Consider the following 21,566-nt stretch of genomic DNA (forward strand, 5'->3'; position numbering starts at 1 on the left):
TGAGTGTGTCAAAACCACATCGATCACGTCGAGATAAATCGCTTTTAATATTCGCTGGTATTGAAGAAATGTTCCTAAGTTAAACGCTGAGATGCGGAAACAGAGATTGTTGAGCCATCTATCGGTGACATTTATCGTTCGCGCTATCATTCGCGTATAATTACTATTCCTTTTTATTATTCACTTTATTTTCCTAAGGACAAGAAATTGAATTAAGAACTTTTGTTTACTTCCCATAACAAATTTTAAAAAAATTATAAATTTTAATTTATTAATTTTTAATTTCTTTAAAGACTTATAAATTTATAATCACACATTTGCATTTTTAATAATTTAACTCAAAAGATTTTTTAAGGTTTTTGTTCATTTACCACTATTATCTTAAATTGTGACATTAGAAGCAAAAAATTTTACAAGAAAATATAATAGTAAAGGCTCATAAGATTAGAAATCAATCAAAGAAAGATGGAGCGTGGAGCCGTAACAAGGTGTTGGTGTTCATATATTCTAATAACGATGTCGAGAAGAACGCGACTGTCATCGAGTGACGATATAACGCGATGCAACGTACCGACCACGATATAATCGTGGTCATCATGGTACCGACTGGCGTCGTGAGTCGTGAGCGAAAACAAAATATGTCGTACTCGAGCGAGCTGTCACGCTCTCAGGAATATCTGAGCTTTCGCAGCTCCGTACCGCTTAGGAAAATCGTTGTCGACGCCGACGGCACCAAGGTACCGTTTCCTATCATTATCGGTTTCTAATCGTTCGATCTCTAGCTGTTTCCCGCCTTTCCTCTTTTTATCACCTTTTATCATCGATTTATGTCAAGTGGCGGATGGCCTCATCTGTCCGATAAGTATTTATAAGCATAGAAGTGAACAAAAGAACATCTTGACTTGTTTTAGGGATGGAAGGTGTACGATTCTAATCCAAAAACTATCAAGTGCCCACTCATATGTCTTCCACCCGTCTGTGGTACAGCTGATATTTTTTTTAGGCAAATATTGGGTCTGGCTGCCAAAGGTTACAGAGTTATCTCGGTAAGTTAGATAGGTATATGTAGATTCGATGAGCATTCCGAAACATTTGAACATATATGTAAAATAGTATAGATTTAATTCAAATCGTGTTAATGTAAGCGGTAAATGAGAACTTAATTTTCACAGGCTGAGGCACCGGTATATTGGAGTATAAAGGAATGGTGCGACGGATTCAGAAAACTGTTAGATTACCTGGAACTTGACAAAGTCCATCTTTTTGGCGCTTCCCTAGGTCGGAACGCGTCAGCAAGATATTTACTTTTGAATGACAATCTAATAAAAGAAATTAAAAATTTTATATATTTGCAGGTGGCTTTCTGGCACAGAAATTTACAGAGATAAATGCACACTGTCCCAGAGTGGTATCTCTGGTTTTGTGCAATACTTTTACAGACACGTCTGTATTTAGTTACAATGATTCCGCAGCGGTGTAAGTAGAACATTTTAAATCGTAACTTTTAATATGAGGCTGATGCACGCGTGAATCTGTGTGCGACAAAATTTGGAATTTGCTGCTTCATTACATTTTTGTATTTTCTTTATGTTCACAGCTTTTGGATTTTACCTTCGTTGGTACTGAAGAAAATGGTAATGGGAAATTTTGCAACGGAGCAAGTTGACGGAGAGATTATAGAGGCAATTGATTTTATGGTAGAACGGGTATGCGTCTTAGTTTTCTATAACGAATTTAATTGGATGCACTAGTGCGCGCTGACTTAATCTCTGAAGTAAAATGCAGATATCTCGACTGATAAAAAATGCCTAATATATATTTTATCAAATAGCACAATAAAGAACATTAAGGATTTTATGATTTTATCAGTTTGTATTAAACATACACTTTACGTTGAATATGCGCACTAGTGCGTCCAACCGAATTCGCTATTAGTTTTCTTCAAATTGATTAAAGAAGGCAGAAAGGAAAATGATGCTTATTCTAGAAAATGTTATATGCACGCATACACTTTAATTATAGCTGGAAAGTTTAACGCAACCCGAATTAGCGTCCCGTTTAACAATGAATTGCATAAATTGTTACGTGCAACCTCAGAAAATATGCCATTTACCTGTGACAATAATAGATGTTTTCGACGAATATGCGTTATCAAATGCAGTTAGAGAAGAAATGTATAAATGTTATCCAAATGCAAAACTAGCACACTTGAAAAGCGGTGGAAATTTTCCATATTTAAGTCGATCCGCCGAAGTTAATTTACATTTGCAGGTAAATTAATAACGTATAATCATGATAAAATCAATTGTCGATGACATGAAATATCAAAGCATTTGTTTTCAGATTCATTTAAGACAGTTTGAAGGTACGGAGTATACGGCTTTAGAGAAGATTAAGATTTAGCGTAATGTATTTAGGAAAAATACTTTACGTTAGGAAAAATGTAATAAAATCCAGAAACTGTATATAAATATGTTGATTAAACAGAGATTCTCCTTTGTTCATGTATGGATATTAAGACATATACCGATATTAAGACAACCTATACGCTTTTTGTATTAAGTCAAACGTATTATTTCTTAATACGATTCTCAGTGAAAGAATATTTGTTATGTAATTCATAAGTACTTTAGGATATAATTGTATGATACTATTAAGAATTATAAATACTGTTACTTAATTTGTTACCTACTATTTCGGTTTTTAAATATAAAATGCATTTATATTTTGTAACAGCTTGATCTTCTTTTAGCTGTAAAAAGAAAAGTCTTATAAATTGTACCGCGAGTAACTAAAACTCTTTAATAATTTATAATACGTCGCTATTGATATTGATAGAAATAAGAAATATACTTTTCTAATTCTTTTAGTTAGTATGTAGATTTTATACAAAATATTTTTAATATTACATCTCTATGAATTTAATAATAAAATATTTTCAAAAATTATATTTTATGTATCATTTCGTACTGAAATTTAATATATATTTTCGGAAAACTTGATGTATAATCTGTTATTTTTATACTTTGGATTGCTACTTCTGTTTATTATGGTGTGCGAAGTTAGAAGTAACCATAGTTTGCTAGGTCGCCTGACCGGGAGACCGTATAAGAACTTGCTTTGGTATCGATTCCTTCGAGTCTGCCTCTCTCGCGTTTCTCTTTTGCAATCTCAGATTACAGGGCCTGTTTTACCCAGTATATACGTATGACATCATCGTCCATGTCAGTTGAAAAATGGCCGCGATTAAAATTTCAAATGGCCGCAATTACACATTTAAAAGTTTTTGCTGTATGAAAGATTTTATTGCTTCCTCATAGAGGAGACTATATTTTTGTAAAAAAAAATTTTTTTTAGTTGCCGCTGCTAATGTGTTCAGAATGATCTAAAACGTTGAAAAATTGCATTTAAAAAAATGTCCGTGTGTGTGTGTGTGTGTGTGTGTGTGTATGTGCGGATTTGATGGCCGTGGTTGCTCTAACTTCCGCAAATATTGAGATATCGGGCTGTTTTTTATTTAATCGATAGAGTATCATTCAAGGAAGATTGGTCTTGAATTTGGCGATAATCGATAAAGGGGTTCTTTTTTAAAAAAACTTTTAAATTTTTTTATAAATGTCCGTTGCATTTTAACTTCCGCAAATATTGAGATATTGGGCTTAATTTTTTTTTAATCGATAGAATATCATTTAAGGAAGGTTGGTATTGAATTTAGCGATAATTGGTAAAGGGCTTCTTTCTTTTTATAAAATTTTGGAAATGTCCGTGGTTGCTCTAACTTTTGTAAATTTTGAAATATTGGGCTATTTCAAATTTTATTATATTCTTCACTCTTTTTTCTACCCCTTTTCATATATATTTTATTAACATCTAATATTGCTCGGAATATCGGCCGTAATATTACTTGTGCTGCTAAGCTGACTCTTTTTTAATTCATAAAAATATTAAATTTAAAATTAAAAAAAGTCTGCAAATTAGAAACTTGCACATTGCTTCCTCATCGTTACAGATCGCTACCATTGCTCCTATTTTATTTTGCTCATAAAGCTTCCTCTATGAGGAAGCCAAACTAATAAATACTAATAATTATGCATCAAATAAAAAATACAAGCTTCCTTTTCATTTAATTTTGCAGTTTCATTAAAATATTCTCGCTAATGCCAAAAAGAATTCGCATGTTAAATATTGTTAATTTAGATTCATATAAACGTGACAAACGTCATTAGAGTTTACGTGCGAAAAATTGGAAAAGGGTGTTCATTAAAATAATTAATGATGGTTTTGACTTGTGCGACGCGCAAGTAAGTATATATCGACACATTGATAAGATTACGGTTATCACTGGCTCTACTGCGTGTTATGCCATAATCCGTCTGATAGTTTGACGTTATCTTTTGTAAAGAACGACGCGCATAATGTACGTTTCAGAGCTCAGTCTGCTCAGTCTCTCACCTGCACGTGACGGGAACAGACAGCCGGTGTCCGATATCGCGATATTCGCCGTCATACGTGGCGATAGCGTTAATTTTAATTATTTTTATGGCACGTTTAAAAGATCGATATCACTTGGACAGATACGTCACGCAAATTTCAATCCTATCATTTCTTCGACAATATTCACGAAATTTCTCTTCAGTCATGAAATAGAGCACGTGTTAACGCAAGCATTCGGTGGTATATCGTTCGAGTATTCGTGCTATTTTATATATTATTTAATTTTGTTAAATTTAAGAAAAGATACAAGATTGTGTCACGTTCATAAAAAAATCAATCGCCATTCAATCTTCGTGCTATAAAACACAAGTTCTTTTTTACAGATTTACGCATGTGTATGTGTATATATGTGCGAGTTTATTTTTTTAAATATCTAACGGTTTGTTCAAAATCTTTTTTAGCTATGTTAGCTTTAATGAAATATAATTTGGTTTGGACTATTGAATCTAAATAATCGGATTATCGCAATAAGGTGTTATGTGATTATTAATGATCTATACCTAATCCCTCGCGTGATGAAACGTTGATGACGCCCGTGTTTTCAGACTTATTTATAATTTATTGCAATCATCGCGTAACTGTTTCAACAAGAAACTATCCTAAAGGAAAATAGCTTGAAGCAAAATTCAATCAAGTGAAAGGAACGCTGACCACAGGTTTGCTTCAGAAAGAAATAACATCGTCACAAACATTTCATCTTTGTTATTATACATTATAAATCGTAAATAACTTATGCTATTTAAACAATAATAATAAGTAAAATAGAATTGATATATAATATATTATCTATATATAATCAATATGATATATATATAATCAATTATAGAAAAAAATACTTTTTATGAACCCTGGCTGAGGTGATATTTTTTACAGTAACTTCTTTACAATGATTTAATAAAGATACTTATTAGCATCAAAATTTAAATTGATTATCGAATTAAGTATGTAAATTTTCTGCTTTAACAAAGATCTGTGTGTTTTAAAAACTGACAAAAAATCGGCGCGCAGTTCATTGAGTTGGAAAAAGTATATAAAATTTACACAATATCTTTAGGCTTTTAACTTTCGAATTCCTATTCCTAATATTCATGCAATCAAAAAAAAGTTTTTTCTTCCTGCATTTTACAAAACCTCAGTGATTGATTATATTATTCGTTCGTATATCCTTGTTAAAGTTGCATTTCCTGCGGATGTGCATAATAGTGCGGAATTTTTGCAGAACACTATCGTAATGGATTCACCAGAATTGTGAAAGTTTTTACCCGCTATCTCGAGAAAGACGCTCGTTAAAAAATGGATAACGAGCAAAGGCCTCTCGTGGACGTCGGGAGAATAGCAACGTCCACAAAACTCGCTTACGCGCTTGGACACATTTTCAACGATTTAGCGGCTGCTATGTGGTTCTCCTACACTTTAATCTACCTCCAACGAGTCGCGCTGTTAAAACCTATCGTCGCCGGTGCGCTTTTACTCTTAGGTATGCGTCAATTTACTCACGCACGGACGATGCTACGTTAGTCACGCTATTGATTAACGATCGAACGATTTTCATTCAAGGACAAATCGTCGACGCCGTTATGACACCTGTATTCGGTTTCCTGGTTGATCGCTATTGCAAGAAGAAAATTTGGCACTTCGTCGGTTCCGTCATGGTTACTTTGTCCTTCCCTGTAATATTCGGCGGTTTTGTCAATTCATCTACCATGATCGCCATGCTCTTATATGTAACGAGCATTACGATATTTCAAACGGGTTGGGCGGCCGTACAAATCTCCCATCTGTCAATGATTCCCTCGTTAACTAATTCCGTCCTAGCTCGAGCCGACTTGACCGCAATAAGGTATGCGATTTGAGTAATATCTCTTGAAAACGTGAGACTCTTTAGAAAGCAGCTGACAAAGGAACGGTACGAAAGTGTCAATTTAGTTCAAAGGGCGGGCCAAGACTATTAAATAAAATGGATAGTAAGGAATAAATAATTATTTCTAGAATAGTAGGTGCGAAGATTAGACGGGATATGCGGCTCAAAATGGAAGGTAAAAATTCCGGAAGTCACAACTTTAATGCAGGCTTATTGCAATTCTATATCTTTTTTGTTGTGCACTGCACTGTGAAAAGTATTTTTGCATAAACCACACTCTAATTCAGAAATTGCACGTAAATTGTATTCAATAAGTCTGCATTAAAGTTGTGACTTCCGGAATTGGGAATAAATTGACACTTTTGTACCGTTCCCTTGTGAGTAGCGAGGTCCAAAACATTATTTCAAGACAAACTTAATCGTAGATATTCCGCTCAAGTCGGCGCAGCTGTAATAGCTTTTGTCGTAACATGGATCATTCTACCAACTGATGGCGAATCGATGGTGCAATTGGATCAGCAGGATGACTATAAATTTAGAGTACGTATGAGGAAGAAAGCTCCCAGATAGTACAGCTAATCGTTATGAGCTCAAAAAGAACCTTTTCAAATTTTTTGTGAATTTGCGTAATTTGTTCGAAAAAAAAAAATTCCTTTTTGATATTTCAAAAAGACCGTAAGCGTTAGTAACACGCGCTGCCGCGAAGCGGCTACCATGCGCCAGTACTTTCTCGTAAGTAAAAACTCACGCGCTAGGATAAAAGGTGAGACACTTGACCTTAATCGCTGCGGATCAGTTTAAATCTTTAAATGATACCTCCAGTATCACACAGTGCAGAGATGACAAAATGGACCGGTACATTTTATGTTCTTTCTGATACAGAAATTGTTTTTTGATAAATCATATATGAAAGATTCTTTTTTATTCTTCTTCAGATATACAAAAGGAATTATTTTTTCTAGTCCATAAGAAATCGCAATGAATTCGAAATAATGTTTAGATAAAGCTTCATTGGCTTATCTATAATTGTAAGCATAACTTCGAATTTATTAGGAATTATTATAGAGTAGAAAAAAAAATTTTTCTGTATTTGAAGGACTCAAAATTGGTGACAAAAAAATAAATTCCTTTTAAACTGTTAAAGCAGAAATAATATAGAAAAAGAATTTGATCATTTCATAATTCGGGAATTAAAAAAAATTTTTTTTTCAATTCTGTTTGCTATCTGGGATGATTAAAAAAAAAAAAAGGAAGATGTGCATGTGTGATTCTGATTTGCAGAACATCGCTCTGATCCTCACAATTTTCGGCTTGATCGCAACCGTCTTCTTTCACATTTTCCTGAAAGCGAATCTCTTGGAACAACCAAAATCCTCAAAACCAAATGTCGAAGAGCCGGCCAAACTGTCGGACGTTTCATTGAATCGCCGGATATCGTGGGCCGGCATCACGATTTTATTAAGGGTCGCGATGCTATACGTGGCGAGCAGATTATTTATCACTCTCGCTACGGTATATTTATCGCTGTATATAGAAGAAACCAAAATCGATGGTAAGCAAGCGTTGGCCAGTGTGCCGTTGGTTTCGTACGTATCCTCATTCGTAGCCGCCTTGCTGCTCAAATACATCAACAGGATTTGCGGTACCAAGGTATAATATCTCGATAATAAGAGACCTAGTAAAGACCAAGTAACGTGCAACTTACATACATGCGAGAGAGAATTTCCTACTTAACAACGTAAATACAATATAACACACGTGTTGAGTAGAAAATTCTAACTTGCATATAAGTTGTATGTTATTTTTGGCGTTTGTTGGGAAAGGAAGAAGAGAGAGAGGCAAGGATGCTAGGTGTATTTTTGTTTCGTTGGATCGTAGGCTTGCTACTTTCTCGGCGCTATAATTGGTATAGCCGCCGCCGCCGTCACGGAATTCGTCGGGAGTAACACGACGATCGTATACGTCATCGCCGTGTTAATTGGCGCGGGAAGTTCCATCACGATGGTCACCGCATTGAGCGTCACCGCCGAATTGATCGGCTCTCGAACAGAACGTAGCGCATTCGTGTACTCGATCGTGACTTTCCTCGATAAAATCATCACTGGTCTCGTGGTGATATTCATCGAAAAATGGTGAGTACAACAACCGTCAAATAATCGTGCAAATTTTATTTGATAAATTGCAGTCGCGATATATTGATTTAAAAATTATCGTAAATAAACCTAACTTACCGTAAAAAAATTTTACTTTACGATTCGTAAATTAACCACGTAGCTCAGTTACTTTACTGTCTTTAAAAAAACCTGTTTTCGTCTTTTTTAGGAGATGCAACAACAAGGAACTTTGTCCTACGTATAATCGAGACACATTGTCCATCGTTTGTGCTTCCTCAATGATATTGGGACTTGTAACTTTGCTATCTGTATCGCGTTGTCTAACTTGAAAAATTAATAAGTTAATATTTTTTTTATATTACGTGTCATTTGTAAACCATACATAACTTATTTTTTCAACACTGCTGGGGAACAATAAAAATATTTCATATTGCATGTATTCCTAATATTATTATTATTGCATTGTTTTTTATATTCTATAATTATAGTGAGTTTACTTAGGATTTGTGATCGTCATTTGATCGATTATATTCGTAAAACACATTCGAAAAACGTGAGAGAAGGAGGAAGCATTGGACATAAATTGTTTTCTTTTAGGAGAGGTTTATTTAATTTTTTTTAATTTTTGGTATCTTATAGAAATTATTAAACTATTTCCGGGCGTTGGAATGTAACAGAATTGCCAGATGTGTAGAGTATTATCCATTGGAAAATATTCTTGAATATGGTTCAATATACATATATGAATATAGGAGGCGCTAGTAGATAGAGCCCACATAAAATGCAGGCTGGAATATATAGCTGGAAGAGCAAGGAATACAATTTCTGGATTCCAGGCCATTCAGATATAAAAGGTGACAAAAGGGCGGATGTTGCAGCAAAAAATGACAATTTGAATGGGAATTGATTTCCAAATAACGGTTTCCTTTAAGAAGGTCAACAACTATTGGAAGGAGGAATTTCACGCCGATTTTGCACAGTGGTTTCCGGTTTGGATATATATAGGGTCCCTTTATTTTAATCCTAGAACACCACACTTCCAAAAAGTCCCGATTCCACTACACTGGGTGCACGATACCCAGTGTACTTTCAATTATCAATAACTTTTCGAAAAATCGATATTTTTAAACATGGTGGTGTTTTTTTTATTATTTATTTATTTATTTAATTGAAACGCTAGAATGATAGAAACGCGCCTGTGTTATTGTAATTACGATTAACATTTAAAGACAAAAGTTAATTTCGGAAAAAGCCCGAGTAGAAATTTCCTGACTCACAAAAAAACGCTTTTTGCTTTCAAAAATTACTTTTTTTAACGTCGTATTTTATAAAAAGATTATAGTTATTTGTTGAATATAAAGGATGTAACTTTTCAGAAAGAAATAAGAAATAATGATTTCTAAAAAATATATTGTTTTGACGTGACAAAGGTTGATTATGATAGCAATTAATGGCGTGCCATACATCTACTAAACGGCGAATGAGGCTGGCGCAGCATGAGGAGATCGTAGAGGGGAAACAAGAGTTTATTTACCTGGTAAGGTAAAATTGGTTAATTGATTCGCATAATCTGAGTAAGAGGGCTGTTTACTCAATATAGATTGAGTAGTGGTCGTTCTTCATCTCTTAAGAGCAGTCTTTTTAGGATTTTTAGATTTGGCATTGTGAATTCTCCGGACTGTTTACTTTGCCTAATGGAGGAGACTATGATGTCTTTAGCCAGAGGTTGCTCCAAATTCTCTGATCAAAGAAATATCTTGATTCGAGAGGCATCCTCCGGTGAAAAAATTTCTTATATATTCTCAGAAATGTCTTAAGAATTTTTCATATTTTACATTTATAAAAAATTCTGAAAAAGTCAAATTTCTTAAATACTTTCAGAAACAATTAGACGAGATTTTGCCAAATATTTCAGTATTTGTATGTATGAAAATTTCTGATAAATTGCGCAAATTTTCTCATATTTATTCAGATTTCTACAAAGATGTGTTGGCGGGAAAAATCTAAAATATTTATTATTATTTTGTCTGAGTTTATCTAAAAAAATGTTCCAATTCGTATAAAAATGTTCTGAGAAAATGTTAAAGATTTTCTGTGAGACATTTTTCCGCCAGGACCGTGAAATCGAAAGGATTCCTCTCTCACCCCTTCGAATACCTACTGTGGGTACGTTAGATCGTAAGACCCTTTCTTACATAAGTAATTTCCGTAATTTCCTAAGCAGAATATAGTTATTTATTTGACACTTTTGCGGACGGTGTGTGTTGAGAGAGAGAATTTGGAGTTTAGTTTTATATTTGTTTTAGTTCTTAAACTTTGGGTTTAGTTATATATATATATATATATTCGATTATGTATCAATTTATCTACTGATAAATGTAAACAGTTCAAGATTTGACTTCAGTTGACATTCGTACAAGAGAAATGTCACGACATTGCATATCTTCGCTGTAGGCAGTTATCGTGCCAGTGCCATGTGTTTGAGTGATGTTACGTACTGTGTTGAAAAATAATGGAAGGTAACAAATAATTTCGATAATGGAAGATTAGTTTGCAAAAGAACAGCTGATCAAAAGGCTGACAAGAAACGCGACAATTCATCAAGTTTTGATTAAATTTTTGGACTTATTATACGTCAACGTCGTTTCGTCTTATACTTAACGAGTGCTAGAAGAATTAAACAATGTTATTTTCAGTTTTTGGAACTTGTTTCTTTACAAATAGTGAGTGAAATTCGGTACAATTTCCCATAAAACCTTAAAAATGCCAACTTTGATATTTAATACCTCAAAAACTAGACGTCAGATCTTTTCAAAATTGAAATTTTAAGTGCGCGCGTGTGTGCGTGTATTTAGGTTTTCTTTCTAACGTATTTTTTATTCAGAATTTTTTCTTTGACATGCTCCGATGGCCGTTTTTTATTTCATACGAGAGGTACCGTGAACGCCGTTTTTACAAACACCGTTCGGGAAAATAGCTGCCAGAACCTTAATTTTTTATATCTTTTATTGAAATTTTCGGGAGATATTCTTAAAAAAATACTACTCTCTACAAGTTATGAATTTTTTTTTTTAATAAAACATAATTTTACTCACAGTAAAAAGTCATTAGTTTAATTTGACCTAGTTTTTAGGCCCGTCAAAGGTATGTAATCCCTTAAGTTTTGGAGTTAGTTTTAGTTCTAAATTTAAATTTTAGTTTAAGTTTTAGAATTAATTTTAGTCTTATTTTGTTATTATTAAGTTACGCGGTCAATGTCTGCAGATTCTTTTCATATACCAGGTACAGTTGTTCGATTACTAATTTCACTCAATTAATTATAATTGCATAGTAATAATTTCTCTCGATCGTGCCCATGCAATACCTACCGTAATATCAATTTCTTAATTTTTGTGTTTATCCCGTTTAAATATAACACTTAAAAGAGAGAGAGAGAGCCGGTATATTCATAGTCGGATCTTATATTTAAGACCATCCTAAGTACGATCTTAAGCCGTTACGAACTTTTACAGAACCGTATTAACATCTTAAGACATTATTTAAGACGGTTTTGAAATAAGATCCGACTGTGAATATCGGCCTATATATATATATATGAATACCGCCCTTGTGGTTTCCATTATATTTTCTAGAGAAAAGAGAATAATTCCAATCGGATCTATTTCGAAAAGTTCCACAATACGCGTAGATTTCTTTCGGTGTTATTAAATCTTCGGACAGAGCGGAGCTGACCACCGCACGCACAGCGGATTCGGATCAAACGTTACCTGCTAAAAGGAGCATCAAAAGGCGGAAAAACAATTGCGAAGGTCTACCTACAAAATAAGTATGTACATCGTTGGGTTTCGAATCCTGCTACCGGCAGAAAATTAAAAACTAAATGTACGGCACAGTCTTAAATTATAACGTTAATACGTTAGTTCGAACATTGATACAGCTATTTCAAAATTTGTTCAAGGAAGAACAATTAAGCGACAACGGTCTATTTTCAAGTTTATACTATTAGTATATCTCGTGAATTACAAATCACGTAGACGGCATTATCTATAATATACATATATGTATATTAAAAGCGACTTCGGCCAAACTGCCGGTTAATTTAATCGGCGGTTAATCGATAGAATTGCTAAAAAATTAATACGTCCATCCACGTTGATAAAACAATACAGATGTCGCTTTAATTAAGTTAACCGGAAATAACTCGAAATTTTTCATTAAACGTATATATGTATGCACATACTTGGAGACGCGCGTCTATCGTCGCCGACCGGGCGGTTTATCGTTCGGGTAAGATTTATCATCCGCGCCGGTTTACCGTCCGCGTAGGTATCCCTCCGAGGCCTCGATTCAGACGGCGTTCAGATGTCACGACCACGACGTTTACGTTTACGATGCGCGGAAACGGGGAAAACGGCCGCCGGCCGCAGTCGCGATCGCTTCGCATTCTTCGCAAACGGACGGAAGGCTGGTTCGTAGCTTCCTAGCTTCATAGGCGGCCAGGCGGGTAGCAGCGGGTAGCGTCGCTCGGCCAGCGGTGGCGCGAGAGTACGATGACCCGACCCGTCTCCGTTGGCGCGTTACACGCCGGCTCGTCGTTCGTCGCGCGTTTGCGTCGTAGTACGTCAAGGCAGACATTCCCTTTATCGCGCGTAGAAAGCGCGGAAGAAGACGAAGAAGGGAGGAGGAGAGCGCGCGCGCGCGTAGACGGGCGGCGGGCGGTGGGCCTGGTGGGCCACTGCCAGAGAGCGAGAGCGGAGCGGAGCGGCGGCGCGGCGGCCACTGCGCAGACGCCTATTTTGCTCGGTGGCATCACGCGGGGCGGGCGGGGTGGCGACGGACGCACGCTCGCGGGGCATGGCGCGGTGCGCGTTCTAGACTCTAGTAAACAAGTTGTGTGCGAGTCGCGCGGGGAATCTCGCGCCCCGAGCGTGAATATATTTATTCAACGACGCCGAGACCCCGCGGCTCGCGTCGCGCGCGACGACGCGGCACGCGTCGCCGTCGACCTCGCCGAGCGCGATCCTCCGCCGCGCCGTTCCGTTACCGCCGTGGCGTACGCGCGGCGGCTCCGACGGAATAAACAAACGGATCGTCTCACGAACGGAGCGCGAGCCGATCCGACTCGCGCCTCTCTCGCGCGTTATGCGGACGCGCGCTCGCGAGTGCGAGTGGTGTTGGTGCTCGCGGAGAAAAGTGATCGCCACGGGGTTCACCAGCCGTCCCGGGATCTCTGACGACGGGGCGATCTTGGATCGCGCACGACCGAGGGTGCGAGGGTGCCGTCGGACGCCGAGCGACGACGTCCCGCGACGCGTCTTAGGGCTTCCGACTAGACGCCGCCGCGCCGCTGCATCTCGGTAAGGGTCTCTCTTCTTCTCGCCTAGCGTGTCGGATCGTCGCAAGAACGTTTGCGTCGTTTGCGTCAAACAACGCACGAGCAATTTGGCTATTATCGTCGCGAGCGGGCGACGGGGATCCCCGCTCCCCGCTCCGGCGGTGTCGCCGAAACGGATCTTTTTTTTGCCTCGTCCTCCTCCGTCCACACATCTGCCTATTTATCTACCTCCGCCGCTCTCCTCTACCCAAAGGAGCTCCGAATCGCGTTTCTTCCCCCGCTCCGGCCTCGATAGAGAGAAGGAACGCGATCGGTGGCCGCGTGGCGGGGGAGGGCGGCGGAGGGGCGGGAAAAGGCAGGAAGGCAAAAGTGCGCGCGAGGAACGCGCGCGAGAGATTTTTTTTTGTTTTTTTTTTTTTTTTTCGGAGCAACGCTCCGTCGCTTCTGGGCGTTGTTCCGCGCGTCGTAGTCCTCGCCCGACGATGCGTAGCTCGAGCGTACGAGTCCTTTTCACCGGCTCGCGAGGCGCGGTGTGGCGCGGCGCGGCGCGGCGACACGGGTATCAATGGCCTCCGAGACCGCCGTGAAAATTGCTCGTTTGCTCGCGGGACCCCGGTTCCACGTACGAGACTGTCGGCGGCGACGATTTTTTTTTTATTTTTTTTAGGAACGAGGAGGGGGGTTTCTGCGAATTTCGGCGAGGTGAACGAGCGGCGGGGGCCCCCGCCCCCGGACACGGGTAAAAGGCCCCCGATGTCGCGGCGCGTCGATAGACGGAGAGCAGCGTGGCGACGGTTATATCGCGTCCCCGCGATATTTCTCTCTTTAGTCACTGACCTCGCGGCCGCTCGGCTAACCTCGTTCGTCGCCGCGCCGCGCCGTCGCGTCGCAAAAGAGCGGACGCGTCGCGACGACGTCGCCCCCCGACTTCCCCGAGAGCGTGCTCCGGACCCGCGATTTCGGCTCGGCTCGTCTCGGCTCGCCTCGCCTCGGCCCCTCGATTTCAGCTCGCGTCAAAGCACTCTCCTTCGCGAGCACCTTTGCGCTCTTCCCCGCGCGCGCGCGCACACGCACGATTGTCACAAACGCATATCGTTCCTCCTGCGATTCGTCGTACTCCCTCGATTTATTTCGCCGCTTTTGATCCTCGAACTCGCGCCGGAGGATAAACAACGTACGTTTCCCCCGCCCTGCCCTTCTCTCGAATCCAATCTTCCGGAAAATCGGCCCGTCGGCCCTCGGCGCCCTTCCGCTCTTTCGGACGGCCGGCGCGGCGCTTCGATTCGGTGTTACGCGAGTCCCGCGATTCTCTTTTCGCGTGATTCCGCCGGCGCGGCGGTCGGATTGATCCTCGCGAATCTCTATTTTTCTAACGGTATAAGCTGACGGATTACGTCTGGTTGGTATAGGAATTGGGAAACCCCCGTCTCGCGTAATCACGGCGCGCCACATCGTCGAAAATGGACGCCGTTCCTTCCCGCGATTATTTTGCGAGAGTTGGCGAACCGTACTACGGCAGGAGAGTATCGATCGAACGTTCCAATAGTTGATTTCTGATAAGAAATGTTCGATCGACCGCTGCGACGTACCCAATGCTTTTTTACTAGATATTGAATGAGCTATAGAGCTATATGTCTGTCGGCGATGTATCTGTTGAAAAAACAGCATTTTGTAAAAAAAAAAAAAAAAACATTCATTACGCACGAATTATTTTTTAACTCGAGAACGGATGCCTAATTTTTTTTTTTTTTTGCATAAACGGTTATCTGGGACTATTTTTACACCCCAATTAAAAGTCATTGTTATTAATTACATCCCAGATAGCAATGATTTTCACGTCAGTTGTTTTTCGTCGGTCATCGTTACGTCAATTATCCTTTTATAATCACTTTTGTAATAATGACGTAAAAATGAAATAAGTCACAGATTTACTCAACATTTTCCGAAAAAAGGAAGAAGAGGTCAACAAAGTATTTAAAAAATGAAAGAAACGCATTAAAAAATTACCGTGACGTGAGCTTCTTTTTTACTAGGGTGTTTATAAGTAGCCCCATCAGGTGCTCGTTCTCGGGTTAAAGAGAATAAGAGAGAGGAGAGACTGACTGACGGACGGACGGACGCGTGCGTGACGATCCTTGAACGACGTCGGAATCGATACGATCGCATTCGGGAATTGAGATCAATTCCCGCGGCACATTATTTCGCGCGGCCGACACCGCATTGTTAAACGCCTTCTTATTAGGCCGCGGCGGTACGGAAAATAACCGCGTGGTAACGGTGGAACCGCACGAGTAACGACGACGTTTACGACGTCATAGACATCAGCGAGAAGTTGTTGCCTGGGGTGCCTTGACTAACGCGAAATCAGTAAAGTGTCCGGCGAGAGACGTTTTCAACCTTGAAAAATATTCGTAAAAATGATATTGGATTATTTGACGGCTGACGTTAACGGCAGGTTATTACCGCTGAGCCGCAATGCCTAACCCTTCCCTCATCTCTCTCTTCTTCCCCCCTCTCCTCCCTCGCTCTTTCTCTTTCTCATTCGTGTTTCGTTATTCCTATAAGCGCTGGCGGCTCGTTTCATCCTCGGGCATCGTCACAAATCACGGAAGGATGCCAATAATTTTTTTTTTTTTGTTTTTTGGTTTTTTGACTTTTTTTTTAACTGTCGGACACGTTGATTCCGTCGAAAGCGAGCTCGTGGCTATCGTTTCGCATCGATAACGCGCGTCGAAAACGATTGTTGCCCTCCCGCTATTCCCGCACCCGAGATACTACCCGACAATAAGGCAATCCTACCATTTCTACGAAATGACGACGATGTCTAGACTGGCCGCTCGCGTCGCCGTATCGTAATTGGATAGCTTGTTCGTTCTCCCAAGCAAAAGTACTACGCCAACGATGGCACGGAACGTCACCGCTGGCGCTGATGCGCTATTAACGCGTACCAAGGGCACATGCGCCCAATAGAACGATTGGCCGGCATTGTTATGCCAAGGGGGGAACTCGCGGCACCGAATATCGCACGCGCGCGCGCGCGCGTCGACATTTCGAGCGCTTCGCGATCGAGAAAAATTGACCGATCGGAATCTCTCCGCCGAATCTCGAAAACGAATTAAAAATACGAAAATCGAAAATCAATCATGAAAAAAAAATTTTAAAAAAATTTAAAGCGGCGGACGTCTCTCGTCGACGGCGCAAAGCGAGAGCGCGAATAATTTCAACAGCTAATTTCCCTCGGGTATCGACGATCGCTCAAGATTGTTACGAGCTGTCGATATAAAGCTGAAATCGTGGGTTTCCATGGCGCTTCTCGGCGCATTCTCGCCGAGGCAACGAGATGCATCTCTCTCTCTCTCTCTCTCTCTCTCTCTCTCTCTCTCTCTCTCTCTCTCTCTCTCTCTCTCTCTCTCTCTCTCTCTCTCTCTCTCTCTCTCTCTGCATCTCGCGCGTCCCGCTTTACGCGCTGTTGCAATCTCTTTACAAATATACTCCGCAGAACGTAAAACCGCTCGCGTCGCCGCCGCTGCTCGTCGCGCTGCTCCTTTTCGACTTTCCGAGGTAGCCGTTTTTCTTATCATAACTACATGTTGCGCGCGCGCGTCCTTGTCCGCTTTTGCGGAATTCGACTTTCTATTCGAACGCGCGTACTCGTTTGGCGGTAGAAAATGTAATTATCTCCAGGGATATCTCCGTAGAGAATAAACTCGGTGCGAGCGTGTCGAGGCACGGCTGTACGTAGCGCGAACGGTTACTTAAAGATCGGATCTTAATTCGCTCGCTAATTCGTTAATTGGTTCGCATTACCGTCGACCAACTCGTCAATCGTGCCACCTATGACGATGGTTTTGTTCTAACGAGAGATTGCGCGGGCGAGAGAGCGTCGTTTTGCAATAACCGCGCACGTAAATACGCCGCGACACATCAGCGATCGCAATTAGTGTTATTTTAGCGCGTATTATCGTGCAGTTAAAACGAGATTGGCACGTGGAACAAAGAAAAATCGATGCTTCAAACTTTGGCACGGTAATTAGGTCGTTTAACTCAAGAAAAGAGAAAACGCTCTCCAGATCGTATATAATATAACGTATAATATTTCATATAATAATTAAAAATTAGAGATTACAGAGGTAATAAAAGAGAAAAGGGAATTTCTCTTTCGCTTTCTCCGTTTGCGGAAAAATAAGGTTTCTTTTTTTGGGGGGGGGGGGAATCGCGGCAGTTCCATTTTGGGCATCATATTTTTTCATATTTTTTCATGACGCTCTATATTTCGTCTTTATCGCCGGCTAATCTGCGATTCTACGTTAACTTCGTGGGTTTGAATACAATGCTCGTTCCTCGATAACTCGCGCTCAGCCGAAGACTTAGCGGGCCGCGCTTCTCTCAGCTAAATACGCTTTACGTGAGGCGAAGGTGTTTCCAAATACTAATTCGGCCGATCCTAAATCAGCGTTTTCACGCAAGAGCCCCGTTCGTTCGTGTCGTGCCGCCGACATTGTGCGCGCGCGCGCGCGTATCGCGTGCCTGCATCTCGATCGTTGTGCCCGTTTTACCTACGTAGATGCCGGAACGTAAACCGCATTCCGTGCAACGCGTTAGGCCCGGTCTACAATGGATGTCGTAAGTCGGAGTCGTAAGAAATTGACCACGCACAATCCATTATTCTCCTTGCGGTCGACGAATAATGAACTGTGCGTGGTCACGTTCTTACGACTCCGACTTCCGACATCCATTGTAGACCGGGCCTTAACCAGACGTCCCGAGAGTGCAACGCGACGAGTGGCTCTCTCCCGATTTTCGAGACGTTGGGCGTTGTAACGACGAGAAGCAACGCCGGTGAAGCGGCAACGACGTCACCCTTCTTCCATCGAAGTTGTTAAATTACGCAAACTGCTCTAATGGTGCGCAAGCGATTTACGTACGCGTGTTCGCACGCACGTATATATGTGTACGTGTGTTTGCCGCACGTACTTTCCAAGAACTATATTTCACTTGAGCCGCATGTGTGCACCTTGGAAACGCTGCGCGGATCTAAAACCACCCGCGCATTTCACCGACCGCTATATCGAGACCGAGATCCAACATGATCGTTAACACTATAAATGGTTGTCGTTTGTCGTTGATAAATTCTTTAGCTAAGGCCATCGACTAATAGCTTTCTTCATTTTCCTTTTATTGATACGAGAGAATATAGCATTGTCATCCACGGAGACATTTTTTTTCCCATCATTTCACGTCGTTCTTTTTTCACTAGAGATGTACGAACTACTCGAATACGAACTATTCGAAAATTTCGAATTTAGATGAATCGAATACTTATCATATATATTTTTTATATCAATTTTATAAAATCATATTTCCCGTTAATAAACAAAAATATGATCTTGTTAATAGGTGCTGCGTTCAATGAGTGCATTTAGTATTGTAACCGCTCACTGAGCGGCTAAGTAGCGGTCAAAAAGTTCATTTCTAATTTTTTACATGTCCTGTGACCCTATGAAATTATAAAAAAAAAATTTGAATATGCGTAAAAAAATAGTAAGCTATGAGTATTGATAACAAAATAAACTATATTATTTTATTTTAATTTCTATGTATGTAATTGGATAACGTGTATTATTGAGTATTACGTAAGAGTATTTTATAATTTATGATTTTTCGCCTAATTGCTTCAGTTACTGCGTCATTAAATAAAGTGTATTTTTTAATATATATAGCTTTATATTAAATATTGCTTCCTCATAGAGGAAGCTTTGTTTTCGTAAACCTCGTGTATGGACCTTTGATCGCGTGTAAAGTAAGGTCTAATCAACCGAATATTAAAGAATTATACATGAAATAAGGGTAGAAAATATACCGCAGAAAAAAATTGTTTTTTCAGTTGTCGATACCAATGTGTTCAGAAACGTTGAAAAATCGCATTAAAAAAATATCCGTGTGCGTGTGCGTGTGCGTGTGCGTGGCGTGTGTGTGTGTGTGTGTGTGTGTGTGTGTGTGTGTGTGTGTGTGTGTGTGTGTGTGTGTGTGTGTGTGTGTGTGTGTGTGTGTGTGTGTGTGTGTGTGTGTGTGTGTGTGTGTGTGTGTGTGTGCGTGTGTGTGTGTGTGTGTGTGCGCTTTTTACTGAAATTTCTACAACTCAAGAACCAATCAACCAAATCTTAAAGAATGATATATGAAATAGGGGTAGAAAAAACTGAAAATGTAATAGAATTAGAAAAATTGTTAATAATAAAAGGGTTACCGATTTCTGTATAAAAAAATTTGCGTGATTGCTCTAATTTCCGCAAATTTTATGGATAGAGCATTATTAAAGTAAGTTGGTATTGAATTTGGAGAAGATCGGTGAAAAGGGGTTACCCTTCCGCAAATTTTGAGATATCAGTTTATTTCTAACTCTATTATATTCTTCAGTCTTTTCTACTCCTATTTCATATATAATTCTTTAAGATTTGGTTGATTAGACATAGCTTTATACGCGATCAAAGGTCCATATGCGAAGTCCATGTATGGACCATGTAGCCTGAACTCCCAAAGTCAACATCGATTTGACATTGCGTCGATTGTAAAACCCCACTTGTGCTACTAAGCTGACCCTCTATCTCAATTCATAAAAAGATTAAATTTAAAATTTAAAAAAGTGTGCAAATTAGAAACTTGCACATTGCTTCCTCATCATTACAGATCGCTACTATTGCTCCTATTTTATTTCGCTCGTAAAGCTTTCTGTACGAAGAAACCAAACTAATAAATACCAATAATTATGCATCGAATAAAATACAAGCTTCTTCATAGAGGAGCTTTGTGAGCGAAATAAAATAGGAGCAATAGTATAGCGATCTGTAATGATGAGGAAGCAATGTGCGAGTTTCTCTCTAATTTGCACATTTTTTAAATATATTTTTTGCTTTATAAAAAGAATTGATATTATACAATTAATATTATTTTTCCGCATTAAAATATTCTCTTATTATCTACGTGTTAAAATTCAATCTAATTATATTGTTAATTAAAATTATATTTTAATGAAAGTATTCGATTCGCTTCCATTCACGAATGAAATTTTGTGGATTCGATTTGATTCGGTTCAAATTCGAATTCGAAGGAGATAATAAAATTCGATTCGATTCGACATAAAAAAGCCTTGATTCTCACATCTCGATTTTTTACATCTCTATTTTAAAGTTTCGCTTCAAGGCCCCCGCGCAATCAAAAATATAAGTAACAGATATTAGCGATTAAGAATAAGAAATCAGGAATAAAGCTGGTGTAACATTAATACACGATAGGTTAAAAAATCTATTGCCCGTGTTATTCCCTGTTTCTGTTGCCTGTGTTTTTCATCGTGCGTCCCAGCTTTATTCCTGATTGTTTAGTCCTAATCGCTAACATCCGTTCCTTGTTCCTTATATTTTTCATCGTGCCGGGGCCTTTTAAAGTGATTGTCTTTTCTCTCGTCTATCTCTCTCTCCTGTATATTTCCTTCTTGCTTGTTTTTCTTTTTTTTTTTCCATTGCCCCAGGTTCTAAACGATGCGGTTGTGCGCTATCTTCCAATATCCTTCGAACGTAGATACTCTACTGTACTTAGACAAGAAGATACGCTACAAAAAGTGCCTGCATCTTCCTCGCTAATAAACAAGCGGATTATCGCGAACGTTTGCCGTTCGTTTCTCGCTATTCTTTCCCCCCCCCTCCATTCTCCGCGATGTACCTTCCGCACATTGCCTTCCCGTTCAACGATCGTGCGCGATATGCCGAAC

The 21,566-nt window shown here is 39.6% G+C and overlaps 3 protein-coding genes across 12 annotated transcripts in view; all 3 read left to right on the forward strand.

The window, feature by feature from the left end:
- Window positions 1–492: 492 nt before the first annotated feature.
- On the forward strand, window positions 493–2,811 carry LOC143901341 (maspardin). Its single transcript, XM_077413552.1, has 7 exons — window positions 493–737; window positions 912–1,046; window positions 1,173–1,278; window positions 1,356–1,476; window positions 1,598–1,706; window positions 2,023–2,271; window positions 2,344–2,811. The coding sequence occupies exons 1-7, from the start codon at window positions 561–563 to the stop codon at window positions 2,401–2,403; spliced, it is 957 nt and encodes a 318-aa protein (XP_077269678.1). The 5' UTR covers window positions 493–560; the 3' UTR covers window positions 2,404–2,811.
- Window positions 2,812–4,407: 1,596 nt separating this feature from the next.
- On the forward strand, window positions 4,408–8,908 carry LOC143901330 (major facilitator superfamily domain-containing protein 12). 10 transcript variants are annotated; one of them, XM_077413536.1, is made up of 9 exons: window positions 4,432–4,542; window positions 4,818–4,873; window positions 5,040–5,150; window positions 5,714–5,971; window positions 6,052–6,334; window positions 6,781–6,895; window positions 7,637–8,005; window positions 8,234–8,487; window positions 8,678–8,908. In XM_077413536.1, the coding sequence occupies exons 4-9, from the start codon at window positions 5,788–5,790 to the stop codon at window positions 8,796–8,798; spliced, it is 1,326 nt and encodes a 441-aa protein (XP_077269662.1). In that variant the 5' UTR covers window positions 4,432–4,542; window positions 4,818–4,873; window positions 5,040–5,150; window positions 5,714–5,787; the 3' UTR covers window positions 8,799–8,908. The 10 variants fall into 10 exon arrangements, with proteins under 10 accessions (XP_077269665.1, XP_077269664.1, XP_077269662.1 ...); XM_077413533.1 differs by having other exon boundaries at window positions 4,440–4,674; XM_077413538.1 differs by lacking the exon at window positions 5,040–5,150 and having other exon boundaries at window positions 4,431–4,542.
- A 4,369-nt stretch (window positions 8,909–13,277) lies between these two features.
- Window positions 13,278–21,566, forward strand: part of Inr-2 (insulin-like receptor-like) — a 55,171-nt gene continuing 46,882 nt past the window's right edge. The window contains exon 1 of the mRNA XM_077413595.1: window positions 13,278–13,826. The gene's annotated coding sequence lies outside the window, so the exon portion shown is untranslated. The remainder of the gene's footprint in view (window positions 13,827–21,566) is intronic.

This window comes from Temnothorax americanus, unplaced genomic scaffold, assembly GCF_048541705.1.
Source record: "Temnothorax americanus isolate GAGA-0224 unplaced genomic scaffold, ASM4854170v1 Scaffold33, whole genome shotgun sequence".
Classification (NCBI taxonomy): domain Eukaryota; kingdom Metazoa; phylum Arthropoda; class Insecta; order Hymenoptera; family Formicidae; genus Temnothorax; species Temnothorax americanus.

Excerpts from the sequence above, each read along its gene's own strand:
- LOC143901341 (XM_077413552.1), top strand. The coding sequence starts at position 561 with ATGCAACGTACCGACCACGATATAATCGTGGTCATCATGGTACCGACT. Across the intron at positions 738-911 it reads TCGACGCCGACGGCACCAAG|GGATGGAAGGTGTACGATTC; the intron begins GTACCGTTTCCT and ends GACTTGTTTTAG. Across the intron at positions 1,279-1,355 it reads TCTTTTTGGCGCTTCCCTAG|GTGGCTTTCTGGCACAGAAA; the intron begins GTCGGAACGCGT and ends ATATATTTGCAG.
- LOC143901330 (XM_077413539.1), top strand. The coding sequence starts at position 5,788 with ATGGATAACGAGCAAAGGCCTCTCGTGGACGTCGGGAGAATAGCAACG. Across the intron at positions 5,972-6,051 it reads CGGTGCGCTTTTACTCTTAG|GACAAATCGTCGACGCCGTT; the intron begins GTATGCGTCAAT and ends TTTTCATTCAAG. Across the intron at positions 8,006-8,233 it reads ACAGGATTTGCGGTACCAAG|GCTTGCTACTTTCTCGGCGC; the intron begins GTATAATATCTC and ends GTTGGATCGTAG.